Genomic DNA, 14,035 nt, shown 5'->3' with positions numbered 1-14,035 from the left:
TTCAGAATTTTATCTGATGAGAGTATTATCATCTTCTTTGTAACAATACATATCCAGCTTAGATTCTACACATCTTTTTTATTTTATTTTATTAATATTACATACTTGAATTTATTATGTATATACATTCATATGGCCATACCGTAAGTGAAGAAAATTCTTCATTGGTCAGAGTTTTCTTTGGGTGAGCTTTGATATGTATTATTATTATTATCATTATTATTATTATTATTATTATTATTATTATTATTGTCCTTAGGAAGCAGACCCTCTCTCAAGCATACTTTATTAAAAGTAATGGCTACTTCAGCAGCGTTACACTTGTAGAGATTCTTCTCTATTTTGCGAATAGCGGCTTTTTCAGTGCTACTTAAACAGGCTAGTAGAGCGCCTATAGAGGTCATGGTAAAATACAGGGTCAAAATAGGTGTATATATTTGAATTTTACAGATAAACTATGATACCATAGTCATCAAAGTCATTAACGATTTTCTCTCTCTCTCTCTCTCTCTCTCTCTCTCTCTCTCTTAAAGCGAGCTTTCGTCTGGAGCTGCCAGACATCCTCGGGCTGGGAAGCTGAGGGTGGACTGATCTTGGTGCGGTGTCCGTCCTCCTTATATCTGTGGTTGACAGCAGGGGGTCTGCCCCATGCTTGTCTCCTATTGGCTGGTGGCGGTGAGTCTTGTTTTCATTGGCTGCCTGAGCCAGGTCTCAAGCCACTTTCTTCGGGCCGATGGTTGCGTTGCAGCATATCCTGCAGCCGCCTGGACCTCCTAAGCGGCGCTGTAACATTGATGGGCGTTGCGCTACGCTGTGGGACGTCACGGCTACTTTGATTTCCATCGGCTGCAGGAGTACCTCGTTCGGGGGCGTTGTCATCCATAGAGTTGTCATGATCGGTGGTGTCATTGTTGGTGGCAGGTCTTCTCATACTCGTAGGGAGGAGAAATTCTTCCTGCGTCGTATTCAGAGTAGGTTTTATTTGCTGGATGAGTAGCGCCTCCAGCAGGCGCAACCGACGGGCATCAGGGGCCTTCCCGATGATCTTCGTGTTCTTTATGATGACATCTCGGGAGATGGCTCGTGATGTTTGGTGCGGGCGTGATTCTTTATAGCCCCCTCTTGGGCGTGGCACGAGAGTCTCTTCGACAGTCGCATGGTAGTCATACCTACGTAGGCGCCGCTGCATTCGCGGACTGGGCATGTATATTGGTACACTACATGCGTCTGCTTCAGGGGTTCTCGTACCTGTGGAGAGGGGTTATTTTTCATAATAAGATCGCGCGTCCTCCGATTCTGGTAATATATGATTAGGTCGATATTCTTGGTGTCGTCAGTCGGGATACATTATCGGAAATAATTTTCTTAATGGCGTCCTCTTCTTCACGGTAATGGGAACTCATGAAGGCTTTGTAGTACAGCTTGATATTATCCTGGGGGCGGGGCTGCGGGCTCTCACTACCGTACCATTTCTCCAGGGCTGTGCGGACTTCCTTGCTGATAATTTATTTGAGTACCCATTATTCACAAGTACTTGGGAGGCGCGGTCGAGTTCCTGGTGAGTGTCCTGCCAGGTTGAGCAGTGGGAGAGGGCCCTCCTGACGAAGGCCCCGACGGTGGTGCTTTTGAATCTGGCGGGGCACTCGCTGTCTCCGTTGAGGCAAAGTCCTAAATTGGTTTTCAATTTAGGACTTTGCCTCAACGGAGACAGCGAGTGCCCCGCCAGATTCAAAAGCACCACCGTCGGGGCCTTCGTCAGGAGGGCCCTCTCCCACCCACTGCTCAACCTGGCAGGACACTCACCAGGAACTCGACCGCGCCTCCCAAGTACTTGTGAATAATGGGTACTCAAATAAATTAATCAGCAAGGAAGTCCGCACAGCCCTGGAGAAATGGTACGGTAGTGAGAGCCCGCAGCCCCGCCCCAGGATAATATCAAGCTGTACTACAAAGCCTTCATGAGTTCCCATTACCGTGAAGAAGAGGACGCCATTAAGAAAATTATTTCCGATAATGTATCCCCGACTGACGACACCAAGAATATCGACCTAATCATATATTACCAGAATCGGAGGACGCGCGATCTTATTATGAAAAATAACCCCTCTCCACAGGTACGAGAACCCCTGAAGCAGACGCCTGTAGTGTACCAATATACATGCCCAGTCCGCGAATGCAGCGGCGCCTACGTAGGTATGACTACCATGCGACTGTCGAAGAGACTCTCGTGCCACGCCCAAGAGGGGCTATAAAGAAATCACGCCCGCACCAAACATCACGAGGCCATCTCCCGAGATGTCATCATAAAGAACACGAAGATCATCGGGAAGGCCCCTGATGCCCGTCGGTTTGCGCCTGCTGGAGGCGCTACTCATCCAGCAAATAAAACCTACTCTGAATACGACGCAGGAAGAATTTCTCCTCCCTACGAGTATGAGAAGACCTGCCACCAACAATGACACCACCGATCATGACAACTCTATGGATGACAACGCCCCCGAACGAGGTACTCCTGCAGCCGATGGAAATCAAAGTAGCCGTGACGTCCCACAGCGTAGCGCAACGCCCATCAATGTTACAGCGCCGCTTAGGAGGTCCAGGCGGCTGCAGGATATGCTGCAACGCAACCATCGGCCCGAAGAAAGTGGCTTGAGACCTGGCTCAGGCAGCCAATGAAAACAAGACTCACCGCCACCAGCCAATAGGAGACAAGCATGGGGCAGACCCCCTGCTGTCAACCACAGATATAAGGAGGACGGACACCGCACCAAGATCAGTCCACCCTCAGCTTCCCAGCCCGAGGATGTCTGGCAGCTCCAGACGAAAGCTCGCTTTAAGAAAAAGAGAGAGAGAGAGAGAGAGAGAGAGAGAGAGAGAGAAAATCGTTAATGACTTTGATGACTATGGTATCATAGTTTATCTGTAAAATTCAAATATATACACCTATTTTGACCCTGTATTTTACCATGACCTCTATAGGCGCTCTACTAGCCTGTTTAAGTAGCACTGAAAAAGCCGCTATTCGCAAAATAGAGAAGAATCTCTACAAGTGTAACGCTGCTGAAGTAGCCATTACTTTTAATAAAGTATTATTATTATTATTATTATTATTATTATTATTATTATTCAGATAATGAAAAAATCGTCAGAGTTCATTCTTCAGCTGGCTGTGATGCTAATTAAACTAAACAAAAGTATTGCGTTTCTACTTCGCTACACAGGTAAGATAACTAATAGATAATACGTATATATGTGTGCATATATATGTGCATAATATATATATATATATATATATATATATATATATATATATATGGTGTGTGTGTGTAGATATATATACAAGTGGCATTAGAGGGCAAGAGACTATACATTTTACTTATCCAGAGACATTGTAGAATATGAGTAAGAGAGAGAGAGAGAGAGAGAGAGAGTTTCTTGAAAATTAAAGCTCTTTATATTTTTTATTTTTTTTATTTTTTTAGTATAAGGAAAAGAAAACTACCATTACCAGAATGTGAGCGACACGATATCGCACATTCTGGGCTCAACACCAACTCCCGATATCTGCGCCATTTTAAATGGTTTTCGGACAAACCCCTGTCTTGAAGAGGAGGTGAGAATTTTCTCTCCCTTTTATTAGGAAAAAAAATCACAGTCATTACATAATACGTAGTGTGTTACAAAACATCACAAAATCAAATATACATACAATATTTACAGTTACTATTCAGAAGTCAAAATCAATGTACTTTCTGCGGAATAAATTTTTCTAATTTTGAATTTTTTTCTTTTTAAATAAATTTCATCAACAGTCACCTGTCATAAGTTAGTTTACATTTAACCAACACACGTTTCTTCTTTTGCGTATTTGTTTTTCTTACTAATCCAGACTGCATATATATATATATATATATATATATATATATATATATATATATATATAATATATATATATCCAACGATCATTATTATAGCATTATTCCTGTCTTTTTTAGTATTATGTTTAAAATTGAACATGATGGTATTCAAGAATTTATGCCTATTGATCTCACAACAAAAGTATAGAATTAAGCGTCTTCTCTCGATATATTGGCGCGCTATCTTGTTTGTTTGTTTGTATGGTGTTTTTACGTTGCAATGGAACCAGTGGTTATTCAGCAACGGGACCTCCGAACTTCTTCTATCACCAGAAATACACATCTCTAACCCTTCAGTGGAATGCTCGAGAATCGAACTCGCGGCTACCGTGGTGGTAGGCCAAGACCATACCAGTCACGCCACTGAGTCTGCTCATTTGTGCGTTACCGGTAAGTTTAGTTATTCATTACTTTCATTCGACTAGAAAATATTCCCGTAGTTGGCGATAATATAACTACAAAGATACTAAAAACGTATTCTCAGGAATTCTTCACTTATAGAAACGACAGAGAATTAGAAGGAGGAAGAAAAAGTAGCATTAGACGAACGACGTTCGTAAATGCATAAGAACAAGGCGTGATCCGACCTCCAGCTTACTCGGGGAGCGTGCTAACATCTACGGTCAAATAGAGCGTTGTTTCACCAACGGAAATTGAAATAAATACGCTACATTTTATTTGAAATAGTTTTTCTTTACTGTTTAACATGCATATTACTTTTTTTTTACATTTCACTCTAATAAATAAATCATAAATATCCCATCCTAAAATTCCTGTATCTTTTACTCAACGTAAAACACCTTCTCAGACCTTTTTAGGCTTTTCCTTGGGGCTTTCATAAAAACCCTCACCCCAAAACCCCCCCCCAATAAGAACAACAAAAACAACATAGTTTAGTTTGTAGGCTTACTCCCCGAGTAAGCGAAAAAGAGCCCTGTTTGATTGTATTTATTCTCATTTTGCAGTTGTCCGGTTCTGTCGTTGGTGGGTCTGGCACTGCTATTTTTGGGCTGGATCCTTACGACCCTTACTCCAATTCAACCAGAGATAGTTTTGCCGAAGCCGTCAGGCACATGAAGCAGGTAAGGAATGAAGCCCAAAAACATTCCCTCTTACTGCCATGGTTCGGCAGTGACGCCAACCCCTCTAACCCTACGCCCCCTACAAGAGACGAGAAATAATCCTACATAACTGAATATGACCCAACATTCTGCTGATATGATAATAAATGAATCTTTAGATTATGTTCATATGCAATATCATGAATACTAATAAGTATATTGATCTAAACCTACCTTGTTACAATTACCCTACACTTGAAAATATTGCCCCGTTGTTCAAGATTTTGCCCAGATTACCCTACGCGTAGGGCACTTACCCTACAGTTGGCAACATTGTAGGTTCGGTGGAGCAGAATTGCAATCCAATTTGAATATAGAATCTAGAGCGAAGATTTATTTTGACTTTCTCTCACCATGCATCGCCCTTCTGACAGTCAGCGAGGAGGACCCGCGCTTTCTGGCGGAGCTCTCCCGGTGCGTAGACCGAGATCGGCTCCTGCTGTGGGAGACGAAGGTCCTGGCCGTGACGAAGCTTCCCCTGCACGATCTGAGGGACTTCCTGGAATCCAGCTGGATGTTCTCCATGACCAACGCCATGGTTCTCAACTTCAACGATAAGGCTGATGGCTCAAGGTGGGTGATTATGTAAATATAACGTAATATAATATAATATACAGATAATTTATTGACTAACTGATTCATTCATTTCCAGGGGCGGCGTCTACGCTACTTGCCATACGGCAGGAGTGGACGAGGACAGATGGTCAGGGTAGGAGCCGGTCCCAGGAGGGCGGTCTGACGGCGGTCTCGAACTTCCAGCTTTACTCTGAGAAATACCTGAAGTAATTAGTGACTAGTTGAGTTGGGTACTACATTGATTGAAGCAAACGTTGCCAGTTATTCAGTGAGAGAGAGAGAGAGAGAGAGAGAGAGAGAGAGAGAGAGAGAGATGAACTTCCTCCTCTACCCTGAGAAATACCTGAAGTAATTAGAGACTAGTTTAGAGGGTAATTTACATTAACTGAAGCAAAAGTTGCCAGTGATTCAGTGGGGATGATAACAGAGAGAGAGAGAGAGAGAGAGAGAGAGAGAGAGAGAGAGAGAATCTGCTTTTACTTAAATTTTCTAGCGGCTCAACGAACGCTTAACTTCATTTCCTCAAAGCTTCAGTGGAAAAGTTATCTTATATCCTAAAGAATATTAAGAAACCGTGATTTTTAGAACTCTTTCTCCCCTCAGCTTCTTCGGTGCAGAGGTGGGCATGACGGTGTGGCCCTTCATGCCATATTTTATGGCTCGAGAGGAGCCTGTGGACGCCAGCAGTGGCGCACCTAGCGGGAGCACAAGCAACTACACTGGGAGAGACCACATCATGCTCGAGACCATGAACCAGTTTCTCAATTTCTCCATCATGTTCATTCCCACCAAATCCTGGGATGAGGTAGTTAAGTGGCGTTAGTATGGTACCTTTTGTCTTTGGTTTATCTGTTCCAGTTTCTTACTTTGTTTTACCTTTTGTTTATCATCTCTTTGCTCTGATTTTTTTTATTGAGAAAATATACATTTACAGTTGTTACAATTTATAATATTGTATATGCATTACGATCTATTTACGTAAATAAAATTAGCAATTATAAAAAAATGGAATGGAGATATTTTGAAGTAAAAAAAAATATTTTGCATTTATCCCCAAGTGATTTTAACAACATAAATCTTGTTTTGAACATCCTACTTTTTATAAACGAAATCATACTGAACTCATATGCTAAATGCCAAATCCCAGTTATATGTTCACTTAAATAAAAATCATTGCTGTATTTTTTATATTTTTTTGAATATGCTTCAAAATCCAGTTTTAAAACCTTTAGAAAACTGATTTTTTTTCTGACGTCACGAGTTGTGTGATATTATTTCATAAAAATCTTGTAGAAATCGATTTTAAGGTTATCTGGGTTACGTCTTCTGGAGTTGAACTTCTTTTTTTAATGATTTCCCGATTGGTAGTTTGCAGTCAGTAAAGAGAACAGTAAGAGATCGCAGTTAATTAAAAACTAACTCACTAAGATACCTTTTCCGAGCTCTGATCCTCATAGCGAACAGCAAAAATTATTAGCAACTCTCACGATTCTGTCTATTGATGACAAAATTGATTAACTGACTGATTCTCTGATTAAACAACAACTTCTCTCGTAGGTCATTCTCCTGGTGAAGCAACGCGTGTCCTTCATGTCCCCGATGAAGCTGGCCATCATGCCCCACCTCTTGAAGGAATTCGATTTCACAGTCCCCATTGAGCCTGCCACGCCGACGTTCAGTATGACCAAGCCTAAGCTGAAGCCCCGCCACTTGGCAAAGCCCTCATGTTAATCCGCTGACGGGTCAAATCTGGGCTTCGATCCTGGTCATGATGATTATCATGCCCGTCGTTTTTATCGTGGTGAGTCTAGATATTAATTAAATTCCGCGTTCGATAGATTATATGACTCCATATTGGTTGCGTTTATTGCAAGCGTATCGTGGTTTTGCAGTCATTTTTAAGCAGTTATTCCAGTTGGACTTGTCATTGTTTTATTACATTGGTGTTTCTGATAAATCACACCTTTTTATTATTATTAGTTTTTTTTTATTATTTCCTTGCAGTTGTCTTTCGTTTTGTATAACATTCGACATTTCATAATGTGAATTTTGAATATCGGAAATACCCGCGAGAACAAGGGTCTTCCTGGAAGGATCATCCTGGAAATGACTGGAACTCTCCTTGGTCAGAACTTCATCAGCGAATCGTCCACGATGAATTCGGCGAGGCTTCTGGTGGGTTTTTGTGTGGTGTTCTCCTTCATCATGGGCACGGCCTACAGGGGAAACCCAACCGCTTTCTTGACCATACCCAAATACCCGCCCAGGGCAGAGAACCTCCCGCAGCTGCTAGCGAAGAACGCCAAGTATGAGAACTTTTTCTTATTGATGACTTTTGCTGGCAGTTATGCTATAGATATTCGAAGGTGCTACATCTATAGTACCGTGTAGTATAAGCGAGTGATTAAACGTCTCAATCCTGTAGGGTAGCGATGCCCCCAGACGCCGTTGACTTCTACAACGCTTCAAGCAGTCGCCCTCCAGCGAATTTCGAACTCTCAGCGAAAGGGTGACCTTCGTAGACTCCTTCTGGGAAGGCCTACAAATGGCCGAGACTTCCAAATGAGTCGGACGGAAAACTTAGCTAACTGATTACAGCAATGAAAGTCTAAAGATCTATGTAGATCTTGACAGCAATTAGGCCTATAGCTCTCGCATCGGCAGTGCCAATTCATTTTTTTTCCTCGTGGCGTTTATAGCTAAAAGCTTTCATCCAAAAACAGACTTTTTTTAAAATTTAAAATTATACATTCGGGCAAGATTTCTTTTCGAGAATAAAATCATTTTAGCGAATTACACATTCTGTGATGATGGCAACTGTAGAGACGCCGTAATGCCAGTTTGTAGTACCAAAACAGGACATTCTTCGCTGTTCATTAATTTGATAAAGACCCAAAAAACCACAATTTAAATATATATATATATATATATATATATATATATATAACAATTTCCTTTTAGTTCAGCTATATTTAATAAGGAAGACCCAAAACCACAATATATATATTTATATATATATCTATATATATATATATATATATATATATATATATATTAAAAACTATTTCATTTTAGTTCAGCCTACATGTACGAGCGACGCTTTATGGAGCTAATGAAGCCCGTCACTTTACACCCCTCCAGTCATCCAGCTGACTTTACGTTGCGCGCCAAAACGTGTGGCCCATCATACGGGACGCATATTTCCCAAGTCTGGAAGAGTTTAGGGATGGGGTAAAAATTAGGACCAATCAAGCGCGTGGAGCTGTTCCTTGACGTCACAAGCCACGCCTTTTTTACGCTACTCTCGGTCTCATAAGCCATTACTGCCAGTCACATTGCCGAAGAAAAACTTCCCCATTTCACAATTTACGGCTTGTATGACCTATATATACATTTTAGTCAGATATATCGAAACATAATGCAACACAAATTCAACAAACATATATTCTTCAATGAGATACACCGTGAAATATATTATGCGTTATTGGCTTCTCCCTCTTGGTAATACTGCTCAGTCCCTCTTAATTCCTGCTCACAAAGTCGATATTTACTGCATAATATGCATTAAAAGCTGCTGCTTATGCAAAAGGTAGATTCAAAGGATAAAAATAATTAATCACTTTAATGTCCAAATTGTCCAAATTTTTCCCTAGCTGCACAGGGCGAAAGTATCTAAATTGTCAGAGTGTAATGGCTGTGTAAAATGTGGAAGTTTATGCACCCGACTACTAAATGTTCGTTCAGGTTTCGCAAAAAGTCTATCATTGTGGCGGTTGGCATTTCTCCTTTTTATGCATAAAGACAAGCTCCACCCAAAGTAAAAAGGAGCAGTCTAGTTCTGTTACAGTTAAAACAGCGACGAACAGTGGAGTAGCATACTACCTAATTGTAGTAGTAGATCTGCTCTTCCAAACTTTTACTTTCCAAGTTTCAGGTCAAGGGAGATTATTCAGAGGGCTCAAAGATACCGGTTCACAAAGCACTTTTGTATCGGAGAGACTAGCCAATTTTGGTAAATTTAAAGTTATATGCAATGAAGTTGACTCGACAGTTAATGGGTTTAATGGGCCCAAGGTCTATAAAACTAGAATAGTACAGTTGCCTATTACTTTTACCACTGGTGTAGTTGAGGTGTTTGCTATGGTTGTGCCTTCAATAAATATAAAGTTGTCCTTACCTGGTTTAGGGAAGGTTATTAAAGCCTTTAAAGATAAAGGTTTATTTCTTTGCTGATGCCCTTTTTAGACCAAAAATCTAGTGAAATTAGTGACATTGATGTCTTGTTAGGTTCAGATTCCTCTCATTGTTTGTTGGGAAAAGACGTTGGATTTGGCAATAATGCCTCATCTGTATATATTGATACGTTGTATGGCATTATGCTAACAGGTAATCTTTGACAGATTGATCAATAATGTGGATTATTTGCAGACTCGCGACAGTAAATTTCCATTGCATGAACACTGATTCCAGTGAGCCATTGTTATCTTTCCCAGTTGTGGACTCTTCTGTACGTATATGCACACATTCTTTTTTATTGGGTTGTGATGATTTTAGTCCCTCATTTAGTGATGAAATTAAAGACCTTGATTTTGGTAAATATTGCTACTAGTTGTAACTTTATGTATTGAACACTAAAGGCAAGGTCATAGAGGAAAAGTTAAGAGAGGCCACTAACCATATACTTGAGGCAGAATGCCGTAATTATCTTAGTTATGATCAGCCCTAGAAATGTGATGAGCAGACAACTGATCTGAATAGGAAGTTAATTGACTTCACGCTAAAGAATCTTTTCAGGGAAACAGATGGCAGGATTAGGGTTCCTTTGTTGTGGAATGGTAAACTATCTCATTTACTCGCTAAGAATGAGAGGTTAGCTAAATTAATTTTAAAGTCTACATTGAAGAAACACAGGAAAGATAAAGGGAATTTGCTATTGATGGATCAGACTTTCAGAGATCAGTTAGCCGAGGGTATTATTGAACCTGTAAATAATGAACAATTTAAATTAGAACACCCCAAATTATTCTTCATTCCCCACATGGCTGTTTTCAAGCCTCAACGTGAGACAACGAAATGTAGGATAGTTTATCTCTCGAATTTGAGTGAAAATGAACGTAATAAAGCTCTGGATTTGTCCCATAACCAGTGTATGTTCCCGGGCCCTAGTCTGAAACCAGAAAATGTTGTCCGCTTTCATTCATCTTCGGTTCGACAAGAAATTATTGACATTTGATTTGAAAAAGGCATTCAATATGTGACTTTGAGGGAGAACGATCAGGCAAAACTTCTATTTTACTGGTTTCGTAATGTTAGGAAAGATGACTATACCCTGGTTCCATTTCGCAATGTCAGACTAAGTTTTGGTTTACGTTGCAGTCCTTTTCTCCTTATGATATCACTTTTTTATATAATTGATTATCAACTCTGATAAAGATGATGACAAACTGGAAAGAATGTAGAGGTTGATCTATTCATTAACATACATGGACAACGGAGCCTATTCTTGTGAAAATCTTGATAACCCTTCAGTGGGCTTATTCGGTTTTACCCAAAGTGTTCGAGTCCTTTAAAATGTTTTCAGTACAGCAGTTAATAAGAGCTAATGATATTCTTTGCAGAAGTAGCATTGATAAAGATATGAAAATTTGAGACGCCTAGTAAGAGAATAAATTGTTTGGTTTGACATGGAATAGGGTAAGTGATGAAATTTTCACCAAGCCTATCAATCTTAATGCTGATGCCAGTACTAAACGTGAGGTTTTTGACCGCCATAGCTGCACAGTTCGATATTTTTTGGGTTTAATTTGCCACTCATGAACAGAAGTAGGTTTATTCATGGCACAGGCTCCAATGTTGTAAAGAAACTTGATTGGGACAAACCTCTTAATAATGACTGGTTCGTGAATGGAAAAACATATGTAGGCAGGCAAATTCCTCCCACCTAATCAGAGTGCCAAGGTTTTGTTGGTCCTAGGGACGGTGAATACAAACTAATAGCATTTACAGATGCCAGTCGTTCTCTTTATGGTGTTGTAGTTTTTATATGTCATGTTGAGACAAATCGGTGTTGTTTTCTACAAGCTAAAAACAAAAAACCGTATGGTTAATACACATTTGAAGAATAAGTCGATTCCGTCATTGGAACTTAATGCAGTTTTGTTTGGTGTTGAAAGCTTAATGGACTTACACAGAGATTACCGGTGATGTGTGTATGAAGCCAGTTAACATATCTGAATTACTGTTGTATACGGATTCAATATGCTCACTTCATGGCTCGATTCTTGTGTGTCCAAAATGGAAAAAAAATGCAGAGACTTAGTGTATTTACCACTAACAGGCTTAATGCAATCCAGAGGTTATGTGAAAAGTACCCTGTTAAGTTTTGTTTGTTTCAGGAAAAGAAAAAACCAGCAGACAGCACTACTCGCCCCTTTTCTTATAGGTCTCTTATGAAAACAAATTATCTTATTGGACCAGATTCAAACTTTATTAAGACTGAAGATGAATTATCTGTTGTCATTCCTAATCCACGGACTGTTGACAAAATGGCTCCTGTCATCGATCATAATGTATATGTGGGAATTAATTCTGAACATTCTCTAAATAGTTCCGAAAATGCTCATTTAATAGACCCTAATGATATTTTCTGATTTCAGGAGATTGGTTTTGATTCACCGAAGAGTCTTGCGGTGTGTTATGAAATGGAAGCAGAAGATAGGGATAGAACGGCAGTCCTAAATCACCTAATAGTAACCTGTTTGCTCAGGTCCCTTAGCCAGATTATATCTACAGAGCAAAAATTGTTTTTCCCTGAAGTTTTTTCGTATTTTCAGGATCAAAAGGTTAGACTTAAAGACCTACCTAGATAGTTACTCAACTAAAATGTTAGTAGAGGAAAAGAACCCCATATAGACCACTTTTCTAGCCCCGCCCCCCCCCCCCCGCCCCCCACCCCCCACCCCCCACCCCCCCCAAGGGGCGTGGCTACCCCCGCCTCCCCCCTCCTGATTGGCTCATGTACGTACGTGAGGCCTAAAAAAGGGGCGGGGTCAAAACCCCCAAAACCCCCAAAAGGGGTGTGGCCACCCTGACCCCATATAGACTACAATTGTCTGGGGGGTGTGGGCCACCTGACGCCATATAGACTCCACTGTTCTGGGGGGCGTGGCCACCCCTGACCCCAAATTGACTCCAGTTGTATTATAAGCTCATGTACGTACATGAGCTCATAATTGACTCCATATGTATGATAAGTTCATGTACTTATGAGCTCATAATTGATCCATGTACAAGCTCATGTATAGAGCATATTAGGGGGGGTGGCCTCCCCTAACCCCAAATCGATCCATTTCTACCCGTGAGTCACATAATATAAGGAATAAAAAACCATCCTTTAACCTCCACTATTCTGCGTGGCCACCCCGACCCCAAATTGACTCCTTTGATTATAAGCTCATGACGTACATGAGCTTCATAATTGACTGTGTATGATAGTTCATGTACTACATGAGCTCATAATTGACTCCATTTCTTTTCTTACCCGCTCATGTAGTACTGAGCTCATATTGGGGGGCGCCTCCCCTAACCCCAAATCGACACTTTTCACCCCTGTGAGTCACCTAACCTATAAGGGAATAAAAACCATCCTTTAACTCCACTATTCTGGGGGGCGTGGCCACCCCTGACCCCAAATTGATCCATTTGATTATAAGCTCATGTACTTACAATGACTCATAATTGATCCATGTATGATAAGTTCATGTACGTACTGACTCATAATTGACTCCATTTGGGGGGTCTACAAGCTGGCATGTACGTACAGAGCTCAAATTATTAGACGTGGCCTTAACCCCATCGACTCCACTTCTACCCCTGACGTGACATAACATAAGGGATTAAAACATCCTTTCAACCCTCCTATTCGCGTGGCACGACCCCAAATGAACTCCATTTGTCTTACAAGGCTCAATGTACGTATTAGCTTTCACCCCCGCGTGGCCCCACCCCTACCCCAATTGACTCCACCTTTCCTACCCCCACTGTGACTCACGTAACTCTGGGAATAAAACGTCTTTCAACCCCCGCCAAATTGACTCCGGGAACCTCCTACCCCCTGAACGTCACGTTTAAACTCGGGAAATAAAAACCCCAACCATTTCACCCCTCACCCCAAATTGACTCCACTATTCTACCCTGTGAGTCACGTCAACGTAACTCTGGGAATAAAAACCATTCTTTCAACCCCTGACCCCAAATTGACTCCACCTTTCCTACCCCCTGTGACGTCACGTAACTCTCTGGGAATAAAATCACCATTCTTTAAAAACACCCTGACCCCAAACCCTTGACTACCTTTCCACCTTTCCTACCCCCTGTGACGTCACGTAACTCTCGGTAATAAAAACCAACATTTCAACCCCT

The 14,035-nt window shown here is 41.1% G+C and overlaps 1 protein-coding gene across 1 annotated transcript in view; it reads left to right on the top strand.

The window, feature by feature from the left end:
• Positions 1–4,880: 4,880 nt before the first annotated feature.
• The window catches only part of LOC135197872 (uncharacterized), a 15,968-nt gene continuing 6,813 nt past the window's right edge, over positions 4,881–14,035 (top strand). The window contains 8 exon segments of the mRNA XM_064225071.1: positions 4,881–4,999; positions 5,413–5,611; positions 5,691–5,820; positions 6,218–6,419; positions 7,172–7,327; positions 7,745–7,920; positions 11,308–11,395; positions 12,010–12,189. Coding sequence (XP_064081141.1) covers positions 5,602–5,611; positions 5,691–5,820; positions 6,218–6,419; positions 7,172–7,327; positions 7,745–7,920; positions 11,308–11,395; positions 12,010–12,189 — 942 coding nt within the window. The 5' untranslated portion in view covers positions 4,881–4,999; positions 5,413–5,601.

Source organism: Macrobrachium nipponense, chromosome 23 (assembly GCF_015104395.2).
Source record: "Macrobrachium nipponense isolate FS-2020 chromosome 23, ASM1510439v2, whole genome shotgun sequence".
In the NCBI taxonomy this organism is placed as follows: domain Eukaryota; kingdom Metazoa; phylum Arthropoda; class Malacostraca; order Decapoda; family Palaemonidae; genus Macrobrachium; species Macrobrachium nipponense.
Note: the sequence above shows the minus strand (reverse complement) of the source record. Positions and strands in the feature narration are given on the sequence as shown.